The sequence below is a fragment of the Anguilla anguilla genome, chromosome 5 (genome assembly GCF_013347855.1).
Source record: "Anguilla anguilla isolate fAngAng1 chromosome 5, fAngAng1.pri, whole genome shotgun sequence".
NCBI classification, from domain to species: Eukaryota; Metazoa; Chordata; class Actinopteri; order Anguilliformes; family Anguillidae; genus Anguilla; species Anguilla anguilla.
The window spans coordinates 63596193-63622253 of record NC_049205.1 but is presented as its reverse complement, the minus strand read 5'-3'; the positions used below and the strand labels follow the sequence as shown (position 1 = coordinate 63622253).

The 26061-nt window shown below is 43.7% G+C and overlaps 1 protein-coding gene, 1 long non-coding RNA gene and 2 other non-coding genes across 7 annotated transcripts; 3 read left to right on the top strand and 1 right to left on the bottom strand.

The window, feature by feature from the left end:
• The first annotated feature begins 7561 nt into the window (after nt 1–7561).
• On the top strand, nt 7562–10228 carry LOC118227123. Its single transcript, XR_004765178.1, has 2 exons — nt 7562–7728; nt 8706–10228. It is a non-coding gene; the product is annotated as an uncharacterized LOC118227123 (long non-coding RNA).
• Nucleotides 7982–8053, bottom strand: trnaq-cug. Its single transcript has one exon. It is a non-coding gene; the product is annotated as a tRNA-Gln (tRNA).
• A 2822-nt stretch (nt 10229–13050) lies between the features above and the next one.
• Nucleotides 13051–24808, top strand: LOC118226712. 4 transcript variants are annotated; one of them, XM_035416528.1, is made up of 9 exons: nt 13051–13517; nt 13730–13842; nt 15025–15121; nt 15566–15822; nt 18517–18564; nt 19206–19418; nt 19755–19823; nt 23165–23262; nt 23656–24808. In XM_035416528.1, exons 1-9 carry the CDS (start codon nt 13235–13237, stop codon nt 23873–23875), a joined length of 1398 nt encoding a protein of 465 aa, XP_035272419.1. In that variant the 5' UTR covers nt 13051–13234; the 3' UTR covers nt 23876–24808. The 4 variants fall into 4 exon arrangements, with proteins under 4 accessions (XP_035272419.1, XP_035272418.1, XP_035272421.1 ...); XM_035416527.1 differs by having other exon boundaries at nt 15025–15139; XM_035416530.1 differs by having other exon boundaries at nt 15025–15149.
• A 1071-nt stretch (nt 24809–25879) lies between these two features.
• Nucleotides 25880–25951, top strand: trnaq-uug. The gene has a single exon. It is a non-coding gene; the product is annotated as a tRNA-Gln (tRNA).
• Nucleotides 25952–26061: the final 110 nt, after the last annotated feature.

Below are 26061 nucleotides of genomic sequence, written 5' to 3'. Positions count from 1 at the left end.
CCGGTGGGGGGGGGGGGGTGCGTGGTCTGGCAGTAACCCTGCCCTTGGATGGGGCAGCAGCTGCATTTTGGGGTGGACCAGGAACTCCTGCGGGGCCACCTCTCGTGCCTAAAAATCGCATAGTTCATTGTGTCAGCTCCTGCCCTGTACACAACACGGCATCAAATTACACACTCAGTAAAATTAGAATAAAATCAGAGCATTTTACAGATTTAACACAAGTAGGTGTGGTTGGCAGTGAAGTGTAGTGTAGTGTAGTGTAGTGTAGTGTAGTGTAGTATAGTATAGTATAGTATAGTATAGTATAGTATAGTATAGTATAGTATAGTATAGTATAGTGCATGGCGTAACTCTGAGGTTGAAGGCTTAATTCCCATGGAGGACACTGCTGTTGTACTCTTGAGCGTGACATCTTGCCTATAACCAGCTGTATACATGTCTTGCAGTGTTTGCTATAAATATAGTTGAAAGCATATTGCACTTTGGTCAAGCAATTATGCGAAATATGTTAAAACCCTTTAGACATTATTAAACCTCCTGCTGGTTGATGAAAGTTTAAAAGGAGCATCTATTTACCTGTATTCCTTGACTTTAGGGCCAGTAACATATTTCGTTAATGATCAGGGATCTGCCTGTGTGTTTTCTCCAGTATCTGGAGAGTTGAGGTGCTTAAAATATGTGTGTGACTCAGGTGTGGAAATCCGTAGGTGCAATCCAAAATGTGGTTATAGGATCCTCAACTTCACCACTGATGGATAGGGAAGCCACAGCGACTCACACAGCTGACATCCTTTTACATACAATCCGTTTACACAGCTGGCTAGCCACGTTAGCCCTTCAGGTTAAGTGCCCTGATCAACAGTACAGTGCCAGGGCATCCAAACTTTAACCCGAGAGGCACAAGCCCAGCTGCCTGACTGCTGTGGTTCTCTGCACACCCCGATGTCCCAGCTCCCCTTTAACCTTTCTCTCTCTCTTTCTTTTTCTGTCTTTCTGTCTCACTGTCTCTCTCTCCTGACTCCACTCTCTCTCCACTCTCTCTCCCTCTTTCTGTCTTTGTTTTTCTCTTTCTCTCTCTCTCTCTCTATTTTTCTCTCTTTCTCTTTGTCTCTGTCTCCCTCTCTCTCTTGAGTCTCTCTACTCTCTCACTTTCGCCTTATTCCTCACTCTCTCTTTCTCTCATGCAAAAAGATGCTATCCATCTCCCACCTGTATGTGGTGAAAAGAGGTAAATTAATCTCTGAGTGTGTGTGTGTGATTGTGCGTGTGCGTGCAGGTGGACGTGCGTTCATGCATGCAGTGCGCGTGTATGTGCACGTGTGGAAGGGATTTCTGTGTTCTTTTGTTCAGCACCTGTAAGTCAGTCCCACGCACCTATCGGTCAGTCCCACGCACCTGTAGATCAGTCTCAGGCACCTGTAGGTCAGTTCCACACACCTGTAGGTCAGTCCCATGCACCTGTAGGTCAGTCCCACGCACCTGTAGATCAGTCCCATGCACCTGTAGATCAGTCTCAGGCACCTGTAGATCAGTCCCACACACCTGTAGATCAGTCTCACACACCTGTAGATCAGTCTCAGGCACCTGTAGGTCAGTCCCACACACCTGTAGGTCAGTCCCATGCACCTGTAGGTCAGTCCCACGCACTTGTAGATCAGTCCCACGCACCTGTAGATCAGTCTCAGGCACCTGTAGATCAGTCTCAGGCACCTGTAGGTCAGTCCCACGCACCTGTAGGTCAGTCCCCTGCATGCTGACAGTCTCGTCATAGAGCTCCGTTTACCTTCCCATTCACCTGCAGCTTCCACTGCAAAAAACCCCTCTTAACTCAGCCACGTGATCTTCACTGTCCTGTGCTGAGCTTCACTCATTCTCCTGCAGTGTGATTCACTCATTCACCTGATTCACTGGCCTGTGGTGTGATTCACTCATTCACCTGCAGTGTGATTCACTCATTCACCTGATTCACTGGCCTGTGGTGTGATTCACTCGTTCACCTGATTCGTTGGCCTGCAGTGTGATTCACTCATTCACCTGATTTGTTGGCCTGCAGTGTGATTCACTCATTCACCTGATTCACTGGCCTGTGTTGTGATTCACTCATTCACCTGTGGTGTGCTCCACATTGTTCACCTGCCTCCCATCTCAACCTCCTTCTGTTTCAGAGAAGTAAAAATGAACTTCAGGATCCAAATAGGTAATCGTGTTAAGTGTAATCGGTAAGGCAGGAAGGTTAGTTATTTATTTTGGAGAACAGCACCCCTGGGGTGGTGGGGGGGGGGGGGGACCCTTAACACATTTCTAATGCAAACGCCGTTCTACTCACTCACAGGATCAGGCTGATAAAAGGACTGAAAGCAGGAAGGGAAAAAAAAGCAATTTTGAGACGGCGGCGAACTCTGATCTGCTGCTTATTCCCACAGCCCGCGTGTGACCGGGATTGGATTAGGGATAAGCGGCTCGGCGGGTTGCTGGGGGGGGCGGGGCGGGGGGGGGGGGAGGGGGGGGGCGTAATGAACTTAGCGGCAGAGTCGGTGGTTCGCCGTTCGGCTCGGACGAGACGGATGCAGAGTGTCGTCCCGCCGTCTCTGTCCTCCTCTTAACGGGGGTGCTGCATGGGGGCGGGGGGGCGGGGGGGGATAACAGCTTGGGAATATTTTCATCGTTTTCAAATTCATAAACGAGCCCGAAGCCTTACTGAGGCGTTAAGAGGAAGTGTGCGAACAGCGGCATCGAAAAAGTTCGGTGAGGCACCTCAGACTGAACATGGTGCGTAACACCTTTCACAACGCCCACATAACACCAGTCATAACCGAGCAAGGATCTCAGTTCTTCTTCTGTCGTTCCTTCCAGAGCTTAAAAACCGGGGCAGTTTTGCTTGAGCGCCATCTGCTGGAGGGAGGGAGGGAGGTTGTTTGGGTGGAGCTGCTCGGTCAGCTCTATAAACTATTTCTGAGCCATTCCCAGGGGCTGCCTTATCATGATGAAAAAAAAAAAGAAAAATGATTGTGTGACAAACGATGCTAAAGCACAAATTAGCTCCAATGTCAAGGTGCTTGCAGCGTGCATGCGTGGGGAGGAACAGCTCTGCTGTGGACACCTGAACTCCGTCAGAGTAAAGCGCCTGTTCCTGTGTGCTGGGGACCAGGGGACACTGCAGGGGCTGATGCCTAATGCCTGGGTGATAGTGGACACGACTGAGAATAAGAAAAGAACTGAGGACACGTCCAGAGTGTTCGTATTAATAAGATCGGCTACTTTGGGGGGGGGGGGGGAACCTTTAATTACACCCCTGTCTTCCAGTAATTTGCATATGAGAGTAATCGGTAAATAGCAAAGGTAATTATCTGCCAAGACAGTGGATCTGTACCTGTAAGCACTCCATCAGAATCCCAGCTTAGATTTTTATCATTTATAATGGAGACAGTTAATTACTGGCTACTTTGTTGAATTAATTTACATTGTTTAAATTGGTTCTCCCGACTTGTCTCGAATATTTCTGTGAGGGCTTGTCAAATCGCAGCTAAGTTGAGTCTGGTCAGTGGCGAATGTGCTTCTGCCGCCAAAAAAAGTGCGAGCAGGTTCGTCCCTGCTGGTCCCCTGGAGTGAGGTTGATTGAGCGCTCTAATTAAACTTACTAATTCATTGTCAGAACCAACTTATCTACCTGCATGATGTATCTGCCATTTAATTGGGAAGCACTGTCAAAAGTGCTTCTCAACTCTTATATTGAACACCCCGGCACAATCAGAATAAAGTCCCGTAATTAATTAAAGTGTAATATTCCTCGGGTTATTGAAAAGGCTCTGGAGGGCGATTAAAATGTTAATTAGTGTTCTGTTGGAACAGCTCGCGATCGGCACATATTGTTCTGCGTCATTAAAACAGCCACTTGTGCCTTTTTTCTCCCCACAATTTTAATTGATGCAGCATGATAACACGTCGACTATATGTCTGGTCTAACACAGGTTGCTTTGTGAGCAACAAGGTAAAGCATATTGCAGCACGAATGTGTTTAACTTTAGATTATTAGACATTGGGGTCTATGAAGTATCTTTTCATAGAAGTGTATAATGAGCAAAAGACAAAATATCTTCACAAAGAATGTTTTTTGGGGCTCCTATTAAGGCTCTGTTCCAGTGTGTGGATGGGCCCCATGGTCTGGTATCTGTTAAGGCTCTGTTCCAGTGTGTGGTTGGGTCCATGGTCTGGTATCTGTTAAGGCTCTGCTCCAGTGTGTGGATGGGCCCCATGGTCTGGTGTCTGTTAAGGCTCTGTTCCATTGTGTGGATGGGCCCCATGCTCTGGTATCTGTTAAGCCTCTGTTCCAGTGTATGGATGGGCCCCATGGTCTGGTATCTGTTAAGGCTCTGTTCCAGTGTGTGGATGGGCCCCATGGTCTGGTATCTGTTAAGGCTCTGTTCCAGTGTGTGGATGGGCCCCATGGTCTGGTATCTGTTAAGGCTCTGTTCCAGTGTGTGGATGGGCCCCATGGTCTGGTATCTGTGAAGGCTCTGTTCCAGTGTTTGGATGGGCCCCATGGTCTGGTATCTGTTAAGGCTCTGTTCCAGTGTGTGGATGGGCCCCATGGTCTGGTATCTGTTAAGGCTCTGTTCCAGTGTGTGGATGGGCCCCATGGTCTGGTATCTGTTAAGGCTCTGTTACAGTGTGTGGATGGGCCCCATGGTCTGGTATCTGTTAAAGGGATAGTCCAGCGTTTTGGGAAATCCACTTTTTTGCTATCTTATTCATAGTTAGATGATAAGATTGATACCAATTTCATTGTTGTGCATCCAGTACATAAATATTATACAATATCTATGGGCTGTATGCTAACTGTGCTAACTGTACTACCTTTGAGAAACAGCAAACTTTGGGCAAATTCATATTTTCCATTTGTGGAAGTGTGTCAGGTTCGGCTAATTGTAACCCAGGACAGATGACCTATTTCAGAGTTTTGCGAGTGCATATATCAGGTCAGAATATAAATACCTCTGATGTGCATGATTTCCATAATTGAGAGTTTATGAAATGCGCTTGTTTCTGAAGACTTCAAGTCGAATGTCCTCTCACATTTATCGTCTTTTCTAAATCACTGGTCGTTTCGAGCCTAAATTAAGGCAAAACCGTAAATATTTCTCGTCCACACTGAAAATGTATCTATAACAGCAAAATCACAGCAACGATCGTGTGGTGTATGGCTGGTGTAAACTTCCTCGAGTTCTGAATCTGAATCTGGCACGGTATGACGAGCGGCTGCAGTACATTCGTGCACCACAAGAGGGCAGTACGGTTGAACTAAAGGGGGGCTCTGCACAGCTTCGTACAGCTTAGTGGCTATGTTTGAGCTTCCCGCATCTCCGTGGTATTACAGCACTTTGGTATTGCTCATGGTAACTTATGTTCTCACATATGAGAGTTGCTGTGGATGAGAGCACAAGTGTAAGCAAGGTAGGCTAATGTAATGCAACGCAGTGTAATCCAAGGTCCTGCCAGCGTGTGCCTTTACCCGGTGAATCAATCAGGAATCTCTCGCTCTTCTTTTTCACAAAGTAATTTCCTTTTTCCACAAAACCACAAGTTCATTTCATGCTCCAACTACGGCAATTGAAAATGAAACTACTGTTTTTTTTTCTCGTAGAACCTTCAAATAACACTGCAAGCAGAAGGCTTTTGTATCAGCACCCCATCGGTTCAGAATAATTACCTTTTTTCCAAAAGATGGCTTAAGTTTTATCTTTATCTACTCAAACGTAATCTTATTGATTGTGCCACTTCACTAAAACAAAATAAATCGCCCGTCGTGCCTCTGCAAATGCAGATAGCTCCGCATTCCTGGAAAATCGGTATTCCGCGCCGCTGGCGAGATATTTATTTTAGCCAGCTCTTCCACGGCTGGTCAGTCGCATAAGGCCCTTTGTTTTACCCCAGGGCCTCGCGGTGAGGTTTGTCTTCGTTAGGAGGCTTCGCGCGGAAATGGCCGTAGGCGGCGGTGGCGCCGGTCGCCGGAGCGTTTGATGAATGTTGCTTGCCTGAGTTCCCGCCCTGCCACAACTCCTCTGTTTTCATCTGTCCGCAAAACCGCCACTACATCATCATCCTCCTCCTCCTCCGTCATTTTCCCGTAGCTGTTTTAACCTCTGATGGACGGCTTAATTTATCCGGCTCCTGTTGCTAGTGTGAACCGTCTTAGCGGGGGAAACACCATCCAGGTTATTCTACGGGGAAGAGAAAAAAACCAAGTAGCACGCGCTACAGACGTCTAATTCGGCTGACGTGTTTAGGAACCACCAGACAATCCGCGTCACTGATCGTGCGCAGTGATGTCTCCGTTAACGCTCTCTCTCGTAGAATCACAGACGCAAAAGCTTATCGGATTTTCGGATCAATATTTTATGGGGAAAATTCAAATTTCTGTCAATTGTGTAAATCACTATGGCGCTGAATATTCCATTATTGGGTTTTGCATTTATTTTCATTATTATCATCATTTTGTATTTGGCTGGTCCTAAATCAGACTACTTTAATATTTCAAAGACTGTGACCCATTTAAAAAAATATTCTATTTTCTGTCCCAGGCAAATATTTCAAAGAGGCAGAAAATGGATAAAAACATCCTGAACAGAACAACTGGGTCAGGGGCTAATGTAGGCTAAAAAGCCACATAGGGCCATGTGCCCTGTACAGATGAATTAAGGCAACATAAGGTAAGGTAAGGTAAGGTAAGGTAAGTAAGGTAAGGGAAGGGAAAGAAAGGTAAGGTCATCTTTATTATCCCCGAGGGGCATTTTATTGCACAGTCAGCAGTAAATACAAACATCAACAACAAGCAACACACACCAATCAACACACAAACAATTTGCCCAAGAAACATAGAATTACCTAATATTCGGATGCTCATGACCTGATACTCTATGTAATTCTGCTTACTGTGCACAATCATAACGTACACCAACTGAAAGGATGTTTTTGTTGGTAACTTGGTTACACTGGTAACTGGAACCAAAAAGAGTATCTTTTCAAAAAAAAATATTTTGAAAGAATTTGGTAATTTATTTTGAAAGAATCTCGGTAATTTAAGAAAATTGGAATCGTCTACTTTGGCTAAATTAGGTCAGCAACTTTTTCCTTCGCAGGTTCCTGTAGCTGCATTATGCTTGCGTGACTGCCTCTTTCATTACTACAACATTGAAGTAATCGCAAATAAGAGGAAGATTAATCCCGAGGATCTTGGGAATTACACACTTGAGAATGTTTCTATAATAATTCTGAGAATAAAAAATGGAAAATTCTTCTTTTCACCATGCTTTTTGTTAATTAAGAAATTGTCATCATGCATTTGCAATGATAAATGATTCTGGTTTTTTTTTTAAAGTCAAAACATTTGACTACTCATTTTTTTGTGTGAAAAGTGTTGCCACGTGCAAGAATGGAGGTTATTTAGCATTGTGAGCTGTGAAGTTCACATTTAAAAAAAAAACATTGGACAGGAAACCATTAGATAATTATACCCTGGAAACGTCCGTCCCCCCCCCCCCCGCCCGTTGAGTTTCAGGGTACCCAGTGCGCCAGAATGAAGGATGAAACCCATATAATAGCTGCACTGATGCCAATGAAATGCAGAACTCCTTGGAGAGTCGGTGTTGGCTGGCAATTTCCCACCATAAGATCAGCCTTCCCATTGGTTCCTTCGATCCTGAAGGCGTCCCACAGTCCAAAGACATGCAGGTTTGGTTAACTGGAGACATTTAATTCCGCCAATGATTTCTCCTGGCGAGGCACGTGACCATGTTATTCCACCCAATCACTTCTCCTGGCCAGCGAAGCCGCCAAGAACTTTATCATTTACTGAGTCTGTTGAGACATGCTTCTGGCCAGTCTAGGTGACCGTTGTCATAACTACAGTGATTTAACTTTTTTTTTCCCCAGGCAGTGAGTTGGCTAAATTGGAGGCTCTGTTTATGCAAGTATCTTAAAGTTTAGGTTCCACCGAGATTTGAACTCGGATCGCTGGATTCAGAGTCCAGAGTGCTAACCATTACACCATGGAACCGTCGTTACAGGTGCAACACGTTATATCGCTGAAGGGAAACTTTACTGCATACAGCGGTATTTGGATCCAGTCAAAGAATGTGGCCCCCAGAAGAATGACAGTCACGTGAGAAATGTTGCTTTGGCGTTTTGCGCAACTTGAGAGCTTGTCAAACCGACGCGCCAGGTTGTCGTGGGGAACCAGGAATGGCTTCAGGGTGACGAGGCACTGGAGTCTGTGTGTTTAGTTAGGGTGTGCTCTCCACGCCATGTAGTTAGGTCACTTGAACGTGGACTATTGAGGCACGTTCTTGTGATCACAGCTCAGTGGGAGAGGGAGGGTGTTTCTGTGGGAGAGGGGGTGTATCTGCAACAACACTGTCGTTTTTCAGTGATACCCAAAAAATATCTTCGCTCTCTTTCTGTTTCTTAACAAAAGCATAGCGGGTTTGGCGTTATGAAAGAAGCTAGGCAGCGATGTTGTTTGGGTAAAAGCGTGAGTGACAGGCCCTTTTGTCGCAGGGCTAATTTGGGGCCTGCTGTGGAGCACTCTTCTGTACAGACGTAATCAAAGCTGCGCTATTCTGCATGTTTTCTTTCACAAGAATTTCACATTTACATTTTAAAATCCCTTGCAGTGTTTTTTTTTTTTTACATTTTCTTTCCTTCCACAGGATTTTAAGCAACAATGAGAAGGAGGAACTGGAGAATGGGCCGTTGACTGGTCTCCTTGTGCTGGAGAGACTGTGAGGATACTCTGTGCATGTTTACTCCATTCAGTAGTAAGCAGCACACAGCCCCGTTTCAGTTTACAATCTGCGGGGATATGTCTGAAGCACACACACACGTGTGTGTGTGTGTGTGTGTGTGTGTAAGGCCTGCAGCTGGATTTTATTTAGAATGCTGGTGTCCTGGAAGGCTTGTGCTGTTTCCATCTTTTCTTCTGTAATTTACCCCAGCCACGAAACCATGGCAGCAGCCTGCCAGCACTCCTTCCTGATGAGGGATGCTTTCCCAGTGCATGCTGGGATAGGTCAGATTGGATCCTGTTCGCCTCCGCTCAGTTCAGATGCCAAAAGGCAAAATTAATTAGCGCACTAAAATGTGAACGGCTCCCTTTCCTGTAATGTAAAAATGTAAATCAAATTCCTCTTCTAGCCTTTCTTCAGCTCTCTACAGTGCGGATAATTTATGGGAGTGCTCCAGCGCTAAGGGTATGCAGCCATACTCACAGGGTTAACTCAGCTCTGCCAGTGTTAAATCACCTAGCGGTGTTTATGTGAGTCAACTCTATCAGAGCTGAATTTACATTTTGCTTTGTACTTTTTATTCACTAGGAGAATTTCATTACAGGACCATCTGTTACCTGGAAAGATGACATAAGCATTTTGAGACTGTCTAAAATAAATTTTTTCAGATTTTTCCAGCTTTTAACTCTTCTCATTGGAATATTGTTTGAAAAGAAGTAGAAAATTGAAAGAAAAAAAAACTCCTTTCACTCTACCTTCTCAGCTCAGCCCTGATAAGTGTTGTGATTGTCTGTGACTCTTAGTTATGCAAATTAAGGGCCTCATCGTTCTGAAATATATTTGGCCTGGAAGAAAAAAAAGAATAAGTAGAGATATATTATCATGCAGCATATACTGTATATTTGAACCCTTTAAGGTGTGAGGTCACAAACATGTGATTACGATGTTCTTCACTGAACATTCTAATGCTGATGTCACAATCGCTGCTGATAAGTGAAAACAGTGGAGTTGTAGAATTCTGACTTTTTTGGAATTGAAAAAAAAAAAAACATTCCAATAAACCTACTATTACAGTTAAATACCTGTTACGTGTCAGTTACATGTCCACGCTAGACGGCTTGAAAAGGTTATTTAAGTTACTGTAGATATAGGTGTAAGGAAACTTGTTCCAGGTCACCTTGTGTGCTTTCTGTCAAACACACTGAACTTGCAACTGCTCTCCTGTCACTGTGACCGTCAATCATCCAGTGCAGAATTGTGCTGACGCAGGGGTTTTCACTCTCCAGAGCTGCACTTTATGGGCTTGCCTCTACCTTTAGGGACTTTGAACACCTAGTCAATAATCTGGATGTACACCAGCATTTTAAAAGAATTATAGTCTCTTTGCTTCTTTTATTTTCATCCGAAATTTATTATTTTACGAATTAAAAATGACCAGTTGTGTTGGTCGGCCTGTCTCCTGTCTTGCATTTGAGGAAGAAGAAAAAATTGTACTTTGCAACAAAGACCAGTGCTATTTTGACAAGTGGAACTCTCCCTACCTGTAACTGACGCAACAGCCATTCAAAAACCCATGGGCAGTTATTTTATGTTAAGTGCATGTGGCTCAAGCTCAAAATTGTAATTATTTTTGTGAACGCTCTTCTAAATTTTTTATTACAGTTTATGTAATTGCTCAGTTTAAATCGGACATAAATTGTATTTAACTGGAGCCGCAGAATGGCCTCCACCTCTGGAACAGTAAAACGCTGAGCTGATGGGCAGCCCTGCAGTGTTGGTGTCCATGCAGCACTGTCCCCCCCAAAGCGACGTTGGGCTGCAGGCTCTTCCTCACATTTATCCTCATCAGTGCAGTCGTTGTCAGCATCACCAAAAACGTCATCTTCACCAGTGTCTTCATCATCATCATCATCACCATCTTACCAATAACTATGTAATCCTGTATTGCTGAGCTGCAATTGCTCAGTATCCTGGCTCTGAGCTGGTGAGGAAGCTGCTCTGTAAACACCTGTTCAGAAGCTCCATGCTTTATTCACCGCTGGCTTCTCCCTTTGAGTATCCTCAAGGTGTCAGGAGTGGACTGTGAGCTGCAGTGGTCTGGAATAGTAGTTCTTGGCAGACACTTAATCTCTTTTTGCCACCACCTGCAGCCCGACATTTCAGTGATTTTTTTTCCCCCTATTGAACTTTTTTTAGTGGTAGAAGTAGTCTTTCTCTGGCCGTAGAGGTGGGGTTTAACAGGAACAGATGGTCCGTTTAGAACGGCTTGCACAGGTGGGGACCTGCAAGACCCTCAGCTGTCTCCTGCAAAGCAAATGAAAGGAAACACTTAGAGCTGGAGCTCTCCACCAGCTGCCGTGTGCTCTGAGAGTAATACTCAGATAAATACTGACCTCTAGTGGTGGCCTGTACTCACTGCAATAGACGGTTTATTAGCGGATAACTCCGGGAGGTGCATGTGCTGGTTTTTGCTCCAACCAGTTGTTCTGGCTTAATTTCCTAAACGGCTGTTGGATTCAGCAGAAAAAGCTCTGCCCAAATCCCTATGTTATTAAGGCTAATAGTTTAAAGTATATAATTACACTCCCGTTCATTGATGTATGGCTTTCTCTCTTTTCTTTTCTCCCTCATTAAAGGGTCCGTGTAATTATATCAGCGCTTACTGACATCACAGGTAGCGAACTTACTCTCCGAGGTGAAAAACATTACGTTCGCTGCTACGGAACTGGGTTGAAGTTAAAGAGCTTTGGCGTGCTTTATGACAGTATGGATTCTCAGCAAGCAGGCTTATAAAAGCGAAATAAGTTCAGTGTGGAGAAGACGAGGTCTAAAGGCTGGCAGGCAGGTATGGTGTGCTAGCTTTGGTCCTACAGCTCTACTCCAGGAGGTCCAGCTCAAATGGCATTACATCATCAGTGACACTGTGAACCCCACACTGTGCCTTATGACTGCATTCCCATCCAACCACTACCCAAACAGCATTACATCATCAGTGACACAAAGAACCTCACACTGTGTCATGTGCCTTATGACCACATTCCCATCCAACCACTACCCAAACAGCATTACATCATCAGTGACACAAAGAACCTCACGCTGTGCCATGTGCCTTATGACCACATTCCCATCCAGCCAATACCCAAACAGCATTACATCATCAGTGACACAAAGAACCTCACACTGTGCCATGTGACTTTGACTGCATTCCCATCCAGCCAATACCCAAACAGCATTACATCATCAGTGACACAAAGAACCTCACGCTGTGCCATGTGTCTTATGGCTGCATTCCCATCCAGCTTCTACCCAAACAGCATTACATCATCAGTGACACTGTGAACCCCACCCTGTGCCATGTGACTTTGACTGCATTCCTATCCACCATTCTTTGAAGTGCATTTGCTCTAACAAAGCACACCTGAGATCTCGTTGAGTTGCTAATTAGGAGATTCAGGTGTGCCAAATTAAACTTTAAATGAAAAATGCAAGATGGGAACAGTGTTGGTCACCACTGTTTTACAGCCCTTAGTTCACTTTTGAATCCAAATTCATTTGGAGGTTCCCTGCAGTTTTCCTGTCTGTTGTGGAGCCCTGGTTGTGGCAGGAGATTCCCATGGTGGTTAAGACAGCAGAAACCGATCCTTAGTTTAGCAGAAGGTATCCATCACTCTTTCTCTTTGGATTTCCTTTTGAGAAACTACTGTTATAGGTATAGCTGTGTACAGATAGGTTTAGTTGTGTAGCCCCATTTAATTTTGTTTACAATATTAATTGTTGGTTTGTTCAGCAAACTTAGCACATATTATTTATAAATGTATCTGAAAAGTGATTTCAGTGTAATCCATCAATATATTAAAACTGGCTCATTAAAAACAACCTTTGAGATGTAACAGCTGGTCAACAAAGTGAACTACAAGAGATTATTCGGGTTGAGTTCTGTTAGTAGAACGAGGGGACATAAAAGGAAATTTGCAAAAGATAAATTCCATACAGACATTAGGAAGATTTTTTCACGTAGAGAGTAGTCAATGTGTGGAATAGCCTGCCAGGTCACATAGTCGAGAAATCCCCAGAAACTCTGGGGATTTTCAAGACTAGGTTTTATACGGTGTTAGATACTATCTAGTCTGTAGGTAATCAGAGGACAAATTTGGTCACTTTTTAATTTAATTTTTTACTTTATTTTCTAATCGAAAATAGAATATAAAATCACACTAATTACAAACTTTTATTTTGAATTGATCACTCTCAAAGCCACCGGAAAAAGAAACTCGTCGATTCGTCGTCCTCACGGAACAGTTGTGTGAGTCCTGCTTTTGCATGCAGAAAGAGGTCGGTTCGTGTGGAATGGGAGTTTTCTGGACAGGTCCAGCGTGCTTGTTTTATTGCCAGTAGAGTCGTCACCTCGCGTCATATCCGAGACAATATCGAAGGAGTATTTTCATATCTGTAAGATGTCGAACTGCGCTTCTTTTCAGACTCAGCTGGCCTCTATCCTGGAGGTATTGGCTAAAACAGCCGTAGCAGAAATCACCAAACTAGTTGACGACGGGTCTTCTGCCTTACGTCTGGAAATGTGCAGAAGCCAAAGAGAGAACGAGGCGCTAAAAAGGAAGTTACTGCTGATGGAGAGAGAGCTTAGGACTCTGCGAGGATACGGAGAGGGAACGCCAGATAATTCTCTAAACATCTCCTTTGAAGTTCAGGTTTGCGACGAATTCAGGGAGGTACCAAGACGTAAGTCTCTTTACCGAAAACCAGTTCCGTTGCGTGTGGGGGATATAAATATGAATTCCTTCACTACTTTTAATGGTATGTGTGTGTGCTAGGTAGTTTAAAGTTGTTAGTTCAGTGACGTCACCACAAATGAATCTGCTGTCTTGGGTAATGAAGTGTATCGATACTTTTGCAGAAATTCAAGGTTTGTGTTGTCGCCGTTGTCTTTCCAGAGAATGCAAATCTTTCCACTGAGAGAGTCACGAGGGAGCGGTTTGAAAACTGTGGTTCAGTTTCAATGAAAACGGAAGATGCTCGTTTACAGTCTACGCTCATCAAACGCGAGGTATGTTCAGGTAGCCACCACCCAGGGGCCAGTTTCAACCATGCACCATTACATTACAGGCATTAGAGCGTCTGCTAAATGCCTGTAATGTAACCATAAATTAGACCATATTCTTCCTGGGCTTTTTGTGGAATTGAAGAATGGCAGAGTAAAATTACGGCAGTCTGAAAAAGCAAAAGGGAAGATTACTAGAATTAACCTGTTATTTTACCCTGACAAAAGTGCGGAAGGTGATTTCCAGTTTGCTTTTACTGTATCGCCAATGTAAATTACGCAGAACTACAACATACCTCACATAACTGTATCAAACGTTTTGAGTCAATTACAACGGGCTAACAAAGAAAATCCGGAAGAAAATATTCAGCAACCGAATTAAACCGTTTGCATGTTTTGGTACGTAATATGCTGTCCCCGCACGAATGCTTAGCATTTTATAAAACGAATACTAAAGCAAGAAAAGAGCAGAAGAGCACACGTTATAATTCCAAGACGTTGGCAGGCTATAACCAAAAGTAGGGTACTGCGCCGCATAACATACAAGTTTGATTTAAAGTTATTATAAAAATAAATCGGTTTGCGGCTGCATATTTTTTTAAATGGCGGTTGAAATAAAACACTGCAAGTAGTCGACCAATCAGAAATGTTCAGCGCTTGTGCCCCACCCCAAAGGTTCCGGTACTTTTGGAAAGTACTACCCCCGAGCAGGGACTTTTTTGGGGGTCCCCAACTTAATATAGACCCTAGTTCCTGCGGCCGAAACGCACTGAGTTCCTCAAAAGGTTCCTAGTTCCGGGGTAAAGTTCCTGCGGTGGAAACGCGGCTCAACTAGATGTAACCAGAACCTGCCCCTTCACTCACTGTGGGGGTGAAACTGCTAGCGAGTTGTACAGTGCATTTTATTTACAAGCCTAGTTCCAGTGTTTGCACTGAGAAGCTAGCTAGTTCCTAGTTTGGCAGTGGGCTGATTGGCCCAAGGTTCTGTAGGGTAACACATAATTGGCTGTGAAAGAAGAGTAAATGCATTTTTAAAAGTTTTATTTCCCACATTGGTAGCACTGCGCATGAGCACATTTCTTGTTCCTTTCTGTAAAGTAAGACCTTTGCTAAAGGCTTGGATAGCTGGCCATTTGCCAGCGTTCAGAGCTTCAGATGCGCAGAATCTTCACACTTCCTGTTTGTCAGCCTGTAGACGGAGATTGGTCTGAATCTGTGCTTCTCGGCGGGGATTGGCTGAATGTGGACCCAGAGAGGAGCCAGTCACAGGCGGAACAGAAGATCAGTGAGGAGAACGCTTGTGGTAATATCCTGTAGGGATTAATAATGTTAATTTGAAATTAGTAATTATCGGTTATAGTTGCTAAGGCTATCAAGCCAGTCCACTTAAGTGGTGTGATCGATGGCAGAATTGACAAGGAAATAACCCCTGTTCTAGACTTCTCAAAACTTTCACCTTGTATTGGTCATCATGGCAATACAGCATAGTTACATGTACCTGTTATGTTGGAATGTGCAGGTAGCTTATTAATACTTTATTGTAATGATGAATGCAAAATGTGAATACAGATGCTCTGCTCCTGTGTTGCTTCCATTTTCTCTGCTTCTCAACCACGGAGCGTTTCATTTGGTGACCAGTTTCCAATGCCATTTTACTATAGACAGAGGATCATGTAAATGTGCTGTAATGTAAATGCTGTGGTTGATTTAATGGGAATGTTTTGCACAGGCACATCGCGGGCAGCCGCAGCTGTTGCTGACGGTGGAGAAGGACCCCTCTGTGAGGAGGAGGAGGAGCCCTGGCCTGCAGGAGACCCAGAGAAGGGGCTGCTGGTCGAACCCAAACAGGACCCGGAGGGCCAGCCTCTCACCCCCCCTCCCCCCCTGATGAAGGTGCAGTGCGTGTGGAGCGAAGCGTCCCGCCTGGGAGCGGTTCGGGAGAAACGTGGACGGCGTGGCAGGGGGCGCACGCAAAGAGAAATGCAGGTAGGTGGATGGCAGTCAGTTTGCCAAGACATGCAACCACAGATCCTATAGACCCACCAGATACTCAGCTCCATGGACTGCTCAGTCACCTGAGCAGATTTCAGCTTAAATTAATAATATAAGAACAGTTATTTTAATTTAGTTTCTTCCTCTCTTGCTTAAACTCTTCAATTGTGTTCACTACCAATTTGTGGACTACGTTTTGAGTCACTATATGTTGTTGAAAAATATATGCAACTTAACTGAACCTGATTGAAACATGGGTCAATGACATGACATGCATATTTTTGTGTCCGAGTGCATTATTTTTTTTTTTTATAATTTAATTCATGACATGTATCACTCTATTCTATAAAACCTATTTAGTTTGAATACATTTTCAGTACATTCAAATAATATATTATTTTATGTTTTGGCATCTCAAACCCCCAAAATGTCAGGCATGCAAATGAACAGGCTAAGAAAACTATTAAAAATGGCATTTTAATTATAATGAATTCAAAATAAAATACTATGGCATGATTTTATGTCTGAAACCTTTCAAATAAACCAATAGTTTTAAAGCTGTTAAGATAATTGAAAGACTTTTGCCCAGCAATTTGTATGTTCTCAAATGTCAGGGTGACACAACCATAAACATGGGACATTTATTGTGAAGTGAAGAGGTAATAACAGTAAACAGAATATTGCATCATCAAGAGGACCAAAAGTGACCTTTATGACTGAGTGAAAAGGTTTGTTGATCTCTCTTTAATATTGATACAAATAGCTACTTTCAACTCGTAGGTAGGCTGGTACACTTTCCATGTCAGACGGTACAACCAATGTAAAACTAGGAAAATGTTATTTTATCATAAAACTCTTCATTCTATTTAAAAAGTATATGTGAGAACTTGATAGCAAAGGCAAAAGCTAATACAGGCGTCCAAGTAGACGCCTGTATTAATTTGAAATTAGTTGCAAAAGTCAGGTGGCGCAACTGCAAAGAATGTCACTATATGAAATAAATATTATTAAAAAAGTAAAAATGAAATTTAAAAAAATGTTATTTAAAGCTCCAAGATTATCTATTACATTTATAAAATGTTTATTAGTTTTAAGTTAAAGACGTTATACACTTTCAAACCTTTTTCATGATTATAATTTTTAATAATTTTAGATGCCACTATCAAGTAAAGAAAAATCAGCACGACACAGGGAGCGCATTAAAAATGATCCGGCTGCAAGAGAGGCATATCTTGCAAAAAGAAAAGAGAGGTAATACATCCTGATAAACTATAATGCAAGTCTGGATAACGGTTCATTTTGCAGTTATTACTTTTATACATTAAGTCAGACCTTTCAGATTTTTAAATGAGAATGTGCCAGTTTGTTTGTTCTCATGTTTTATAGTTATCAGCGAAGGAAGAGAGAGGGAAAAATTGTGAAACCTCCCATCTGCCAGTTGTCCAGAACAGAAAAGGAAAAAGTGAGGCAGCAGTGGAAGCAAGCCCAGAGAAAGCACAGGGAAAGGAAAAGGACTATGGAGGAAATCTTGAATTTCACACCTGAGTCAATGAAATGGGATACTGAAATGGGTATTAGCCCCCTACCAGTGTTGAACTAACATTTCAAAATGTTTTCAAATATTTTGTCAAACATTTTATTCAGTATGTAGTTATTATATAGTGTTGCATTCCAGTTGCTATGCATTTAATGTTTTAAAATCTTGGAATACTTTTGATGAATTGCATTTGGATATTTGAAATTACATTTTTCAATGGACTTAAGCTGATGTTTCTTTTTAAGTGTATCAAACTAAAACATGACTTTGTTGTTGTTCACTCACAATCCATTACAGTGTATCTAATCAATCTATTGCACTGTAGCCTATTCACATTCGGCACATAGTGACTGGATCTCGTGATGTATCCTGTTTTTGATCAATTTACTACGTCAATAGAGACTGACTAAAACACTTTTTTGTATTTGAAATAAAAATGCAATTATTCAGCATAATTCCTGTCATTACTAATGTTGTCAAGTGGCCCAACTGATAATCGTCAGGTTGCGCGACCAGGTAAAATATTCATTTAAACCAATAAATGATAGGTTAAAGTGAACAAATGGTTGATAACTATGATGTGAATAGCTATTGTATTGAATGCATTAATTTGTATATTTGTATAATTATGTTTCTGTCTTTAAATGTAAAATTCGGAAGCTAAAGATACTAATAAATACCTGGCCACTAGAACGCAATAATCTTAAATTACTGTAAATACAAAACATATCCACAAAATAACGTGCTAGGCACTGTAGACACTCTAAGGGATACTTGCCAAAGATTTCACTTTGAATAAATAGTAGGAAAATGTAGATATTTTTACAAATATTTGGTTGCGCCACCTGACACTTTTTGGGCGGTGAAGTTAAAAATAGTCAAAAATGAATTTAAACACTTCTGAAATGTTATTTAAGAAACGAGACTTGTTCAAACACAAAAATATGCATTAGATAGTATTTTTTTTAAATACCTTTTTAGAAGCTTTATTTGTCATTGACCCACATCTCAACCTCTCAGTTGAAGTACATTTCGTAAAATAATGAGACCAGAGTGTTCTCTGGTGTGGTTTGATTGACTGAGTTTGATTTGATTGGATTAGCTAGCCCCCCCTGTATGACCTCCCTCTGATCAACAGCAATTCATTACAGGTGGATCTGGACTTCCCTGATGAGCTGCACTGGGCTTCTGGAAACAAGGTACGCTCACACGCCTGTCTTCTCAGTTTTTGTTCCAGGTGTTGGAGCGCTGAAGTGCTTCTGGAAGTAGTGCAGACAGTCATTGAATGTAAACGAAGCTGTGAGCTCAGACTGTTGAGCTCTGGCATGTACCTTATACACGCCTTTTCTGCTGACATTCATTGTAAGCCCAGGAAACGGGCATCTTTTGATCCGAGCACAGATTCTGTCGACCTGCCAGATACCCAGCTCCATGGTCTTAGCGAGGCCAGCCTCCCTGCCCTTAAAGTTGAAAGGTTCCAATTTATCGTGTTAAATTTCTCCACGAAAATTCTGATGAAGTTTTGATCAAGGATTTGTGACGTTAAAAAACTGGCTCATAAACAATGAACACTGTGCCCAAATCGTTTTACTTAGTCCTGGCGGGGTAAAAACGTTCAAATGACCATCTGAATCACGAGAACCCCCCAGTTGGAGGTGCGCTTTCTGCAAAACATTTTTCCGCCGTTTATCCAATCAACTTTGTGCGTCTGTCTCACAGTCCTTGCTGTGTCAATGCAAGCTTGTCGTTCGCCAGGAGTCGACGGTCTTCCTGAATCTTGAACTCTCGCTTTTCTTCACTCATGGCCAAATGTTGCTTTGCACACACGCGCACTGGACAGAAGAAGATGGCCTCCCGGCTGCCGCACAGTCAAGCAGCCGGAAGGAAGAGGAGAGGCGACCTGTGGAAGCACTTCAGTTTCGACACAACTGAGCAGAAAACCGAGTGTCTCGTGACCGTGGGAGGGAAGCCGTGCGGACATCGGATACGAGGGAAAAATACCACCAATTTAAAAAGACACCTCAGGACGCGTCACCCAGAAGTCTACGCCAAGGTAAATGTCAACTTTCACACTTATTAGTTTGTGCCGATGAGCCTTACCATCAGGGTAGCTTATGACATTGTGCCAGTAAAACTGTTGGCTCTGCTTGCTTCAAACATTGAACAAGTAACATTGTTTGTAGACCAGCTAACACGCTGGCTATGCCGTGTGAACTTAAGATTTACAGCAGTAATTTGTGGAATAATCTGAAATGGTGGTTGGTGACCTGGTACGGCAGTGAAAATCCAGTTATAATGGTTTGGCTGGTGATAAATTTGTACTTTGCTGCTGGCTGGCATCAATTGAATAGGCAGTAAAATTGTAATCTAAAATATTTTTATCTTTCAGATTCCAGAAAAGGCGACCACAAAAACGAAATCAGTCCTGCAACGGAGAAGCAGCCAGCAGCCAAACGAGGTGTGTTTTGCGCGTTATCAAAGTACCGCTCAGACGCTAAAGAGCAGCAGGCTAACAAAAGGGCTGTAGCCCTGTGGATAGGGTGCACTGGCCTGCCAGCTGCCACGGTGGTGGTGGTGATAAAGATGATGTACAGATGATGGAGGCTGCTGACAAGACTAACCATAACGAAGAAAACCGAAATCGACAAGCTTGTGGAGAGGTTTTATGATGACGAAAGCAAAAGATTTAAAGACCAACTTGCAGCAGCAAGCAAAGTAACTGCGGCAGTGTAGTATAATGGCTAAGGAGTTGGTCTTGTTGAAGGTTCGATTCCCCGGTAGGACACTGCCATTGTACCCTTGAGCAAGGTACTTAACCTGCATTGCTTCAGTATACAGTATATCCAGCTGGATAATTGGATACAATGCAAGTCGCTCTGGATAAGAGCATCTGCTGAATGCCTGTAAACTATGTAAACCAACTGCTTGTCTGGACATTTGGACAGCCAAGGGACCGATTGCATCTTTCATCGCCGTCAGTGCTTGCTACAGAGCTGAACAAAAGCAGAGTCTGGAGAAGATGACAACTCCACACACTGCTAACTCTGTCATGGTGTGTGTTGAATAATGGGGAATATCGAAAGAGAAGATTCTCTAACTGTGATCACTGATGACGGGAGCAACCTGGTCGCAGGGGCCAAAGTTGGCGTTTCTCAAATTCTGGGCAAGATCGTCCTCATTCAGGATAGAACAGTGTTATGGATACAACATTCCAAAAGGGAAGACTTTGCCCAGAATTAGAGAGATGGTGATGATGCGAGTTTGAGGTTTGCCCCAGGTCAGATTTGAGTCCCGGTGATGGAGAGTTCTCAACGCTTGCGGCAGCCGCCTGTGTTTTCTTGACCCAGCAGTCGCGGGAGAAGCCCTTATCAGAAACTCAGTGAAGGCGAAATCCAAGAGCTTTTTTTTTTCTGAAATCGGGGGAATTTGTCAAATCGTCAACACCGTAAGAAAAAGAGCTGGACAAGGATGATGGGGAAGATGACACGAAGGAGGCTGTAGACGAGACACCGTTTCCTGGCAAGCGACTCAGACTCAGGCCAACAACAACCTGGCGGTTGTGGTCCAGGGCATCTATTCAGCAGGAGCTAAGGATGGGATGTCATCACAGCACGTAAATGCGAACAGTGGCATCGATGTTTAGGTTTCAGAGTTCAGCTGTCTGCCAGACTGGTACAGAACGACTGCCGTTTGATTTCAAAGCTGCGTCAGTCAGTGTTTTATTTTTTGTGTCGCGTGCATAGAAATTGTGCAAAAAATAAATCGAGTCAAAAAATAATTTTTGGATTGACCCAGTTGCTTTTATGCACACGCTTATGGCATAGAATGGATACTTCTTTTACAGTGTGCTATGTGGAGAGTTAATGCATAGTTAAAATGATGTTCATTTACTGTGCGATCCTCCTTATAGAGTAGAGCGAATCAGAGCAAACGGTTTAAACCATGACCTAAGTCATCAGCTGACTAAATTGTAACTCAAATATGCGACTAAAATTAGACCTAAGTTCCCCTCTCTAAAACACGACTAAAATTAAAATTAACTATTATTACTAAAACAACATGGAAAACCTTTGAAAACGAAAATCAATACCCCTGCCAAAATAAACTGGCACCAGGGCTTCCCACAGCTGTGGATTTACTCTTGGTGGCTTATGGAAATATAAAAATATATATATTTTATAAATGCTTTAATATGGTTAATGCATTCAGTTTCAAAAAGATAGCTTCATTGGAAACACATTTTCGTCTGTAATTTTGAATTTTCCATCGGTGCGATGGAACAGTACCCATGACAGGGTACAGACCCCCAGTGAAGGACCCTCTGACCAAGTCGAAAGGTTATTATTTCTCAAATATTTACCCAACCCTGTTCAAAGCCACAAGTTCACACAGGTGGGAAAACAGGTCGGCAGTTGAAGTTATTTAAACTGTCAGTCGGCATTTAGCAAAAATTATAATTTTGATGTGACTAGAAATTTCAGCTTCACCGCGCCTGTTTTTCACCAGTGAGGCGCTTGGTTTTTCTGACAGTGTTAACGTGTTTTAGGACTGGTCTTCATTCCTGGTCCTGGTGGGCCCACGGGTTCCTCTGGTTTTTGTTTTCACCTTTAATATCGGCAACCAGTTCAGACGCCAAAAAAAAAAACCTGTTTATGCGAGTTAACTGTGTAATCGACCAGTATGTGTGCCGAGACGACAAAAACCAGAATACGTTACATGACCTCACAGGCATTTAGCAGACTCTTCTTGTTCAGAGTGACTTGCACAACGTTTTACAAACTGCGGCCCACCAGGACCAGCAATCAAGGACTATTTAGGTCTTTTCAGGATTTGGGGAAGTCTGTTTGCTGCAGTTATCGGTCTGTTCCAAGGCAGGGCTCCCCCAATCTCCCAAATTTTCTCTGTCAAATCTGATAACCCTGCTCCACAGTTTCATATACACCACCCCCCCCCCACCAAAACTACCAAAATGGCAATGCTTTGCTTTTACCCCTGATGCCACCAATCATGTGATCACTGCATGTATGGTGTACACAACTGTACACTGAACATGTACCTGAAATACTGTAATTGCTGGGAAAGATGGTAAATGTTATCCAAAGCGCTTTACAATTGATGCCTCTCATTCACACACACTCACACATCAACAGTGAAAGGCTGCCATGCATGGTACCAATCGGCTCATTGGGAGCAATTAGTGGTTAGGTGTCTTGCTCGGGGACACTTCGACACGCCCAGGGCAGGGGATCGAACCGGCAACCCTCCGACTGCCAGATAACCGCTCTTACCTCCTGAGCTACGTCGCCCTTTGAAAGAAACTTGTCTAATATCAGTGTAACGTGTCACTATCAAATATTTGAACAATGAATGTGCATCTTCTGCAATTTATGACTTTCAAAGTATTTCAGTGTAACCTTTAGTTACTATGGTCTGTAAAATCTACAACAAATGTCATCGTATGGTTTTTAGAACTTACTTTGGCCGTAGTTGGCTTAAATCAGCTGCCGCAATAAGCCAGCTGTTTTGGACCACATTGTCCTGTAGGGACTAACTGACTTATTGGGGCAGTTGAGTATGTGTGGAGCTCTGTGTGTGTGCGTCGCTGTCTTGTGCTCTGCCTGCTACAAAGCGACAGGAAAAATGGTTCCCATCCTTCTAGGGTTTGTCGCTCGATGTCCCCTGGAAATTCCATCTTCAGAGCAAGATCCTTTTGACCAAACTGCCCTTAGTTTTTAATCACTGTACAACATGTCTAACTTCAGAATTTTTCTCTCTTCTTTTTGTGTGTCATTTTTACAGATGCATTCAGCCAGCAGAGAGAAAACTGCACGTTATAGAGCTCGGGTTAACAATGATCCCATCGCCAGAGCACAGACATTGGCCAAAAGAAGGGAGAGGTATTGTTTCCATGGATACATTTTGGGAGAGAGAGGTTTTTTTTGTTTTGTTCATTCATAATAAGAATAATTATTGTCATTTGACTCTTTAAAATTGTGAATGTAGGTTACTACATGCTGAACATCACCACAGCCCAACTATAATAATAATGAGGCATGAGAGGTTATGGCATATTGCCGATATGGTCACAGCTGAAGGCTGTTGGGCACAAGGCCTGTGCGGATGGGGTGCTGGTGTCGCATGAATATGGGAACGTTCATTTTGGGGTTGCCTCAGGGGAGAAAAAGTGTGGAAACCACCGCCTTGGAAATAGTGTCAAAGTCTGCAGCCTCTAAATCTGAATTTCATGCCTCGTTGTTGTGATCGCGTCTTGTCTTTTTCCCCGTTTTTAGGTATCAGGTGAGGAGAGCCCAGGGGCTCCTGGACCACCAGCCGATCAGCGCAATGAGCGCCGAGGCGGGGGAGAGGAGGCGGAGCCAGTGGCGACTGGCTCAGAAGAGGAGGCGGGAACGGAACAGGAAGGGCGCGGAGGGCGTCGACCTGACCCCGGCGTCCCTGGAAACGAGCGCCGAGTCGTCGGATGCCTGGACGTACATATGCGCCGCGTTCTGAGCGCCTTCCCGCTAACGTCGCCTCCCGGGGGGGGGCGCCCTTCGCGCCGCTCTGCTCGCAAAGGGGGGGGACCAAACCGCTGCTGACCGTTAAAGTCGAGAGAAGTGTGTGTGTGTGTGTGTGTGTGTGTGTGTGTGTGTGTGTGTGTGTGTGTGTGTGTAAGGGTGTCGCCGTTGGGCGATCGGGGAGGACTGAAGAGCACGGCGAGCCGCTAGGAAGGACAGCAGGAGGGGTTGAGGGCGGTCTGGCGTCAAGCAGACTTCCTGCCGCGAGGCCATCAAGGAAATGACATCACAGGAAGGGGAGAGAAATTCAGCTTTGGAGCTTCCCAGGGGACCAGGGATCACCATTCTCTGTGAAGCTCATGAACTTCAGTGGTTACTCGAGGTGTTGCAGTTTAGTAAGCCTCTGGTGCCAAAAAGCAAATTTCCCCGTTGAAGCCCATTGAATTGAACTATGAATTTACCCTGGCCAAATTAAATTATTTTGGACAGAACTTTTAAACTCTAACATTTGTACACACTAAACGAATTACTGTTTCCCACAGAAGAAGATAATAAGATTAATTTCATTCCAGTTTGGTCCACATGGTTTTACGTCCCTGTGCACGCACCTGCTTACAGGGGCACACCTGCGCATGAACGAGTACGAGGCTGTGATTGGCTCATCGATGCAGAAACTGATTGAACTGATGGTTGCCAACACACAACCGATTTGTCAGAATACGTTGAGTATTAAACCATGACCTAGGATTACATGAATCTACCATCATTATTGTTTTTGATTACGTTGTCGTTTTGATATTACAATTAATATTGCCAATAATGTTATTTACTATAATGTTCTTGTGTCCATTGTTCAATGGTGATTAATCTGATGAATAAATAATTAAAAGTAATAAAGCTGGCATATGTCACTCTTGCATGAAGATTATGCTGATTCCAGTTTATTAGTAGCAAAATAATGTAGTCAAAATAATAGCCTGCTGTTATTAAAAATGTTATTGGTTATATTTCTGTGGTTGCATGATGGTGTGGATGATGACAACGGGTAATCACATTCATGTTCAGCAGTCTGAAAGAGCAGTGATTGAGAGCTCACGTAGTAAGGAGGTCTTGTATGGGAAGAAGAGCAGCTCAGTTTTGTTGAGGTTGAGCTTCTGGTGGTGGCTGGCCATCCAGGTAGAGATGTCAGCCAGGCAGGAAGATATCTTATTGACTTGTGAGGCCGAGGGGGGGGGGGGGGGGACGAAAAGAAGAGTTGCATGCCATCTGCATAACAATGATAGGAGAAGCCATGTGAGTTAATAACCGAACCAAGAGATTTGGTGTATATGGAGAACAGCAGAGGACCCAGTACAGATCCCTGCGGTACTCCCGTAACAAGGGGATGAGAAGCAGAGGCAGACCCCTTCCAGGTGACCTGGTAGGACCTATCTGCAAGATAGGAAGCAAACCAAGACAGGGCAGTCCCAGCAATGCCCATCTCAGCCAAGGTGGAGACGAGTATTTTGTGGTTGACCGTGTTGAATGCTGCAGGCAGGTTAAGAATCAGGACAGAGGAGAGGCGTGAGGCTCTTGCAGTGGCACGTGCCTCCATCACAGCCAGGAGCGCAGTCTCTGTTGAGTGCCCGGATCGGAAGCCAGACTGGTGAGGGTCTAGCTCAGTGGTTCTCAACTCGGGCCAGAAAGGGCCGGTGTTGTTCCAACAAGGCAGTTTCACACCTGATTCTACTAATCGACCTTTGGAGTCTTTACTAAGGACCTTGATTAGTAGAATCAGGTGTATAACTGCTTGGTTGGAACAAAAGCCTGCACCCACACCGGCCCTTTCTGGCCCGAGTTGAGAACCACTAAGCTAGCTGCTGGTTCTGATGGAGACCTACACTTTGAATCCCTGCAAGTTGCACGGTGGGGACATTCTGATAGCGACTCATAATGCTGCATTAAAGCCAATCCAGTCTTCAGTGCAAAAAAACCTGTTTTACCATATGACCATTGTAGGGGTTCCATGGTGTAACGGTTAGCACTCTGGACTTTGAATCCAGTGATCCGAGTTCAAATCTCGGTGGAACCTGAAATTAACTTTGAAATTGAAATTAACGATTCATCCTGATTAAACCAAAGTGATGAGTGTGATGGGTACTCCTGCTCCATCGTTGTGCAGTGTCTGGGTGAGTTTGCTCT

Coding starts and splice junctions, on each gene's coding strand:
- LOC118226712 (XM_035416527.1), top strand. CDS start 13,235: ATGTCGAACTGCGCTTCTTTTCAGACTCAGCTGGCCTCTATCCTGGAG. Junction 15,823..18,516: donor GCACGCAAAGAGAAATGCAG/GTAGGTGGATGG, acceptor AATTCATTACAG/GTGGATCTGGACTTCCCTGA. Junction 19,824..23,164: donor GCAGCCAGCAGCCAAACGAG/GTGTGTTTTGCG, acceptor TCATTTTTACAG/ATGCATTCAGCCAGCAGAGA.